This window comes from Rosa rugosa, chromosome 7 (genome assembly GCF_958449725.1).
Source record: "Rosa rugosa chromosome 7, drRosRugo1.1, whole genome shotgun sequence".
NCBI classification, from domain to species: domain Eukaryota; kingdom Viridiplantae; phylum Streptophyta; class Magnoliopsida; order Rosales; family Rosaceae; genus Rosa; species Rosa rugosa.
In genome coordinates, this window is record NC_084826.1 from 29,056,414 (window position 1) to 29,064,913 (window position 8,500).

An 8,500-nucleotide genomic window follows, 5' to 3' on the forward strand; every position below is an offset into this window, starting at 1 on the left:
GATCGAGCTGCATTCAAGAGGAACTCGAGGTCGAGGTCTTTTCAAGTGGAGGAGACTGATGTAGGACAAGATTTTAGCTAATTTCAACAAAGAATCTCGAAAAGAAAGAAGCGTCTTCACATTAAGAAGAATAATTTGAATATTGGAAATTGGTATTGAAATAGGCTTCTTAATGATGGAATTAATCATAAATTACTATTTTGGATATATCGGGATTCTCGAGCAAAATCTTGGTTGGGATTCCAATTACATATTTGCGCAATATTCTTTAGTATCTAGGATTCTATTTCTGATTTTTATTTAAGGAGGTTTAATTAGGTTTCCTAGTTTTAGTCTATAATAAATTGTTATTTTTGTTTTCTAGTTGTATTAGGTTTATGCTATGTGCCCTATATAAGACACCCCTTAGATTGTAATTTTCATTCAAGTTATCAATAAAAAAACCAAATATTAGAGAAGTTTCTCTATGTTTCTTACAGTTGTGCCTGTAACTGCTAGTGGATTCTAGCTCATCTCATATGGCTTTCGACGCTTGACGGAGCCTTTTGCTATCGTGTTCAGACTTCCCGCATCTTGGAGGTAGACGCCTAACTATTGATACGAGAGAAGATAAAGCAGTAAATCCAATGACAATCACATTTCCTCCATGACATTGTGAAATCTAGTAAATTGAAGCACTCAAAGTTGTCAAAATACAATTCGAAATGATGCGAGTATGAATATAAGTTGTTGGTGAAGATAAATGACTACGTTAGGCTTGGAAAGATAAACGAAGGGCAAAGTTCTTCGGAACATATCTTCAAAATAAAGTTGGTGAGCATTAGGATGGTATAAATCCGATCAAACTTTGGAAGTACAATGACTAGGCCCGAGTTGAAAAATGCCGACAATAATTGACTAGCGGTGAATAAATATTGCACTATATTAATTAGATCATCAGCACCCTCGACATCCCACATGAGAAATGAACATTAATATTGAAGTTGTTCGAACCAGGGCACTATCAAGATCCATAATTTATCGGTTGTCCATTCTTAATCCGGCAAAGGAACACTAATAAGAGCCATATTTTCCTCGTCCGTAACCATAGATGGAACCACACACGAGGCAGAGTCTCTATGCTTAGCAGATCCATAGATAATCCATAACATATATGAGTCTAAATGGAATAAGCTAGGGTAAGTCACCGGTTAAGGATCGACCTGATGATCGATCACCATCCTTTCTGAATTCCCTATTAATTTGGCTCTCTGATTATCTGTTAATTATTTGGTATTTTTCGGAATCAATCAACAAGTATATATAGAGCCTCCTTTGCGTGTGGTTTACTCGATCTAGAGATTAGTTTTCCATAAGAAGGTCACAGCGTTGGAGATTAATTCGAACAACAAAACAAAATGAATATTCATATTTCTGCAAAAAAGTTGGTTTTGTTGGTACCACAGTTCCCTTCCACCAACATATATTTATTGAGCGTCAGCATTTAATTCCCCAGAAAATACAGACCAGAGCCAGAAGACTTATAAGTAGACAAGCTATTCGTATGTACAGTAAATTTCAGATGCAAGTAAATTATCTAATTAAATTTATCACTTAACAATATCACCAGGATAGTTTTCACACAAATAATTAAAGGGACCAAGCTCTGTTGTGAACTGTTGGCATGAGATCAAGCATCTATGCACGAACCTGAACTTTAGAAACAAGCTTCTATATTTATAAATCACAAGAGATTAAACAGTAAGAATAAATAAAAAGTAAATTAAAAGAAGCAAAGAATACTATTCTTTAATTACAGAAATGAATGAGTGACTACTCATCAGAATCTGCCAATGCCTTAACCATCATCTGCATGAGCGTGACTCTACTTTGCAAAGACAAAATGTAATCAGCTGTCTCCCTGAATAGTCCGTCCAAACCCCCAACGGATTTGGAATCACTATTCGGAATCAGTCTCTTCAAGGTTCTCACCCTTCTTCGGATCCCATTGTTTTCCCTTCTTGCTCCAAATTGGAGGCTTCTCCTTCTCTTCTTCAGAATCCTTTTACCATCTGCTCTCTTCTTGTTCTTCAAAACCACTCCACTTCTCTTGGTGGTGGTCGTCATCACCCTCTGTCTTGTTCCTTGAAGAACATTGTTCCACAACGCCCCATCTGAGTAGGACTTTTCCTCATGTTCTTGGACCATACTCTTCAAATTAAGGGAAACAAAGAGGGGATGCTGATGAGAAGCCATGATTAAAAACTTGATTTCAAGCAAGAACTAATTATCCTTTTTTGCCTTGCTAATTCAAGTGCCAAATTTGGTTGTGAATTGTGATAGAAACAAAACCCTGTATCAGAAATTGAAGGATGAGGGGGGATTTATATGGAAGGTTTGGGTTGGTGGCCATTAAGGATTAGAGTAGGGCCCACAGGACAATTTCACAGAAGGCCTCCGAGGGAATTGGGGAATAATTCAATCGGATGGTGCCAAGTGTACCCTAGTTACTTTGGGGCATGTTCTCCACATGGAACCACATGATTCTTCTTCTTATACAGAACGACCTAATTGAAGCTATCCCCCTTATAAGCTTTAAACCACCCCTTCCATCACCACCCATCCCCTGAGGAACACCCTGGATTATTCTTCCTCCCACTTTCCGAATTCAATGCTTTATATAATGTGAATTAGGGTTTTGGGGGGGGGGGGGGGGGGGGGGTCCTTAATTTCCTCATTCCAGCTCAAATCAACATGGCATCCCACATTTATAATTAAACTTCTAGCTAGGCTAGCTAGGTTTCATTCATGTATGGTGGTTAGGCCGGCCTTGTTTCAAGGCAGGAAACCTCTAATAAACTAAACTATAATGAGGAGGGATTACTTACTTGTCCATATTTGAGGTTGAGAAGAATGGACAGTTTAGATCTTAATGTTGGGATAAGGTAGATTTGGTTCTGACATTCATGAACCCCAATTTGCATCAAGGCGATGATTGATGTCTGTAAAGTCTTAGAAAAACAATTCGCAAACCATGTTTGTAACATGTCTGCATCATAGTACCCCCAAGAAACTTAAGACTTGGACAACCTTAGAGACAAAGATGCATATGCATCTAATTCTGTCAATTCTTTTCCTACTTTCGGTGGAGATACCGGGCTTTTGATTGAAATGGATATATTGCACGAATATATCAATTAATTCCCTGAATTTATATATCTTTGCTTCTTGTCAGCAGAAATAATTTCTCCATGGACTAATATTAATGAAAACACAGACAATTACCAGTGCTGAACAAAAATTAACACCAATTAATTTTTTTATATGTAATAAATGATCCTTAACAAATTTTGTTTAATTCGATTAGTGATTATGCCCAAAACGGTATCATTTCAGAGTTTGAGAATCAACTAAGCATCATGGGGGGACTAGGATTAATTAGTTATGATATAAGATTTACAATACAAAATAAATGCAAGATATATCAAGATAACAGATATGAGCGGTCGCTCTTCCGATCCCGTCGTTTTTTTTTTCCTCTTCTATCATGAACTCTTTTAGAATTTAGCTGTAATGATGAGTAGCTTAATTTTCTATAATTAGGCTCAATTGAAGCCCTAGACATGAGTTGTTGATATTATCATTTATTCAGCACAAACTTCTTTTTCTCGGATGATAATATGTTCACTGTTCATTAATTGTTTATTTTTATGCATATCTCTTTGTCGGATCAGCAAATGTAGTACTACTTATTAGCATGTGTCTATCCTGCGTTACGAGATTTCATTACGGTATGTATGTGAACATGTTTTTAGGACGCCTAGTATACCATGCTCTAGAATTTTAGCTTCACTGATTTACTCTTTTTTAAGAAAAAATTTCTATGCTCGAACTCCAGTAAATCCCATGGTAGCTAGATTGTGCTTTATAAAATTGGTTATGATATTCTTACCACACGCTTAACATATGGTATGCCATGTTGTCTTAGTGTTAGTCTACATTATACATTCGAACAAAGTAAACCTAATTAACAGCAATTAATCCTTTAACTTGCGCACCAAACTAATGGAATTAAAGTCTCTTAATATAATATAATAGAGGTAGAGTACGTGATTCCAGCATTTTCCCCTCCAAACCAATTATTTGCAGTGTCTAACAGCAGCTTAAGCATGAGCCAGAGAACATGAAGCACATGCATATATATGGTGCTGCTGGCTACCATTGAGCATTTGTAATCATGACTCATGATATCTAGTTATCTGGCCAGCTTTATATACAAAGTCCATATGAAAGATGGAATGGTTCTTAATTATGCAACGTGGAACAATTTAGAACAGGTCTCATGCCTTCACATACCATCGACGGTTGATAGGCTACTTAATTAGTTAAATCATTATAAGGGGGTTGTGCTGGCTAATTACATATTATAAGGGACATATAAGGATTGGAATGTGTAGAGAGTGTCTTGGATCTTCTTGTCATAATCCCTTTTTGGCCTGCGGTTTACTTAATGTTATTTCACGTAAATTAATTGGTGATGAACTCAGTTTACCAATTCATCAACAAACGTTGTGACGGCTATGCACATGGATCATCCTATCCCATGCATATAGGTGATGCAATGCATTATTGGTTGATCCTTCTTTTAAAAAAAATATGTACGTTGTATCACTTGTATGTTAATAATATAGACGTAAATAGTGTACCGAAAAATGGGTTTGGTAAACTGAGTTCATCATCAATTAGTTTAGGCGAAATATGAATTTGTAAACCAAATGTACAATTAACAAATAGTTCACGATTATTTTGAATTAAATTTACAATACTGACGACAGATTTACTACATTTAAACTGTTTACATAGGGAAACTCATCCGTACAGTACCTAAAGTTTAAGCAATTCTAAACTTTTGTACCTCAAGTTTGAAAAACTTCAAAATGGTACCTGGAGTTCTGACCAGACCGACGGAGGCTGCCGGCTGGCATAATTTGAAGGGTATTTTCTTCCATTATATTTGTATGTTAATTCATTATTTTTTTTTTCTCTAAGCATTTTTATATCTCTCTCTCTCTCTATTTTTTCTTATCTTCTTATCTTCGATTTGACCTGTTTTGGTGGAAGAAATCTAATTTTTCTGGCTTAAATTGATTCGTTTTGGGTCAGATTTAGTTTTTCGATTTGACCCGTTTAAATAAAAATTTGTTCTCTATGCCAATTCAAATTAACGAGGAATTGCAATGAGAATATGTCAGTTTTCTCTTAATTGTGCCTAAATGTTCAAGAAATTGGATAATGGAATGGAACAAGGATTGAGTGGAGCCTGAACCGGCAATGAAGGGATTGAAACGAACGAAGGTGTAGAAGCTGCGGTGGTGGTGGTGGTTGTTGAGGAGGTGGAGGATCCGACTCCGAATGAAGGTTCAAAGCCAATCATGGAAAGCACCTAAAGCCTTGAACCCAATACCCAAATTCACACAAAATCATCATTTGTTAGCTTCCCAATTTGGGAAGGCCTCTCCTTTCGACATTGGCCTTGTTTTCTTCGCCATTCTGTAAACAACTTGAGTTGGGATGACCGAGATGGGATTTTTGAGTTGATTTTGGGTTGTGAATGGTGGCGTACGTTATCTGGGTTTTGGCATGAAAAAAAATGATGAGTTTTAAGTAAAAAGGATGTTGTTGTTGTTTTTTGGAAAATTTCATCACTTTTGGATTTATTGTCGTTTTTTTTTTTTAAAATAAGAAGAATATTATTAGATACGATTACGATCGTACATGAGGGCATCCAGTACTAATTCTGGAGCATGAGTAAACCATTCAAGATGACAATCTGTCTCAAAACTATTGCTAGCTAGACGGTGAGCAACCGTGTTAGCTTGCCTGGGTGCAAAGCTAACTGTAATCTCCCCCACAGCAGCCACCAGACCTTTAATCTCGGCAATCAAAGCACCTAAGTCGGACATATCCTCAGTCTCCGAGTTAATGGCCTGTACAGCTGAAAGACAGTCACTCTCTATGATGGCCTTGGTGACCTGCATTGCATGTAGGAGTTCTAGTCCAGATTTCATAGCCAGAAGCTCCACATGTAGAGCAGAGCTAACAAAGGCAACTCTATACGAAAAGCCTGCAATGAATTCACCCAACTGATTCCTCAAGACACCACCGGTTCCTCCAAACTGGACCGAGACCAGGTATGCCCCATCAACATTGAGTTTATAGAAATCTTGCATCGGAGCATACCATTGTTTCCGAACAGGAGGTCCACGACTAGCAGTACCTGCTGCCACAAGATTAGCTTGAGAGTACTCCTCGTAGCAAGCCATAGCCGAGGCCACAATACCAGAACTTGTTAGCGACCGATTACGCCACAGTTTATCATTCCTATATATTCCTCCATATACTCCATAGCAGAATGAGTAATTTGTCAAAAGAAGTTGCTGATAGCGAAGTGACTCACTCTAAAAACCAATCTTTCCAAGAGACAGACGACGGAGGAATGGAGAAAGGAGGAGCTCCTATAATCTCCCGGGCTAGACTGCAATGACTAAACAGATGTTCCACAGTCTCAACTGCATTAGAGCACACCACACACTGCACATCACCGGAATAACCTTTCCGAGTTAAGGCAGCCCGAGTGGGAAGGAGATTTTGGACCACTCTCCATCCAAATATAGCCACCTTACTGGGAACCTTGGCTTTCCACAAGGCTCTCCAAACCAGTCCATAAATATTCCCATGAGAAGAGGACGCAAAAACATTGCCAGTGGAGATGTCCCTAGCTATTACATACGCTGATTTAACAGTAAAGAAACCTTTCTTATGTAGCTTCCAGGCCACACGATCATGACCAAAGCGACAACTGAGAGGAATGGAAAGGACTCTGGCCGCTATCTGGGGTTCAAAGCAAGAATGAACAGCTGCTTCATCCCAAGACCACGAAACCGAATCAAGTAAATCAGCAACTCTTTCGAAAATAGTATCAGGAGGTTTAACCAAGGAGTGATGAGAAAGATTAGGAATCCAATCATCGTCCCAAATGCTCACCGAGGCCCCATTACCAATCCTCCAATGTAGGCCAGCCTCCAGTACAGGTCTAGCTTCCATGATGCTCCGCAATGAATAGGAAGGTCGCTCACCCATATCCGCTGTAAGGAAAGATCCATACGGATAATACACCGCCTTAAACACTTGAGTCACAAGTGAGTTTGGACGGGTCAGGAAACGCCAGCCCTGCTTAGCCAGCATAGCTAGGTTATGAGCGTGCAAGTGTTTGAATCCCATACCTCCTTGCTCTTTAGGGAGACACATTCTCTCCCAGGACCTCCAGTGTATACTACGCTTACCATCCTAGCTGCCCCAGAAGAATTGACAACACATCTGCTGAAGATCATCACAGAGTGATTTCGGTAAGGCATAGCAGTTCATAACATAGTTAGGTAATGTTTGGGCCACCACTTTAATGAGTAACTCCCTACCCCCAACACTCAGAATCTTAGTTCTCTAACTAATAAGCTTTTTGGTGAGACGTTCTTTCAGATAGGCAAAAATAGCCGTCTTATTATGCCCGACATGTATAGGAAGCCCTAGATATAAACCATGCTCCTTAACGCATTCAACACCCAAAATTGCAGCTAACTAATTCCTCAGATGCAAGCTAACATTACCACTGAAGACCACACTAGACTTCTGAAGGTTGACCTGTTGCCCTGAGGCCTGAGCATAGAGAGTTAGGATATTCTTGAAGGCTTGACACTCCCTAACAGTCGCTTCCCCATATAGAAAGCTATCATCAGCAAATAACAAGTGATGGATAGTGGGAGCAGAATGCGCTAATGTAATTCCTTGAACAATTCCACGTTGTACTGAAGAAGATATCAAAGCCGAAAGGCCCTCTGTAAAAAGGATGAAGAGATAAGGGGATAGAGGATCGCCCTGCCTGATTCCCCTAGTCGGTAAAACAAAACCTGTAGGAGCACCATTGATTAGTACAGAATAACTGACCGATTTCACAGTAGCCAACACAATCTTGACCCAACTCGTACAAAAACCCAACTTGAGAAGGACTGCCTCGAGATAACTCCATTCCAATCGATCATAAGCTTTAGAGATGTCCAGCTTGAGAGAGAAAAAGCCATCAACCTGTCTACGGAGCTTTTTCATAAAGTGAGCTATTTCAGTGGCCACAAGGGTATTATCAGAGATCAAGCGCCCCGGAACGAAAGCACTTTGCAGAGGGGAGATAACCTGAGGAAGGACAGTCTTCAATCTATTGGCCATGACCTTGGAAGCAATCTTATAGACAACATTGCACAAGGCAATAGGTCGCAAATCGGAGACTAGCTTAGGTTCTTTGATTTTCGGAATCAAAGTGAGATGAGTAAAGTTGGATTCTTGGGAAATCTGACCTGTAGACAAAATCTCTTTGACAGCCATACACACGTCCTTCTCTATAACATTCCAAAATTTCTGAAAGAAACACGGAGACATCCCATCTGGCCCCGGAGACTTGGAAGGATGCATT

General features: G+C 39.2%; 1 protein-coding gene across 1 annotated transcript; it reads right to left on the minus strand.

Moving 5' to 3' along the window:
• Positions 1-1,695: 1,695 nt before the first annotated feature.
• On the minus strand, positions 1,696-2,603 carry LOC133721670 (transcription factor UPBEAT1). Its single transcript, XM_062148352.1, has one exon. The coding sequence runs from the start codon at positions 2,233-2,235 to the stop codon at positions 1,813-1,815; it is 423 nt and encodes a 140-aa protein (XP_062004336.1). The 5' UTR covers positions 2,236-2,603; the 3' UTR covers positions 1,696-1,812.
• Positions 2,604-8,500: the final 5,897 nt, after the last annotated feature.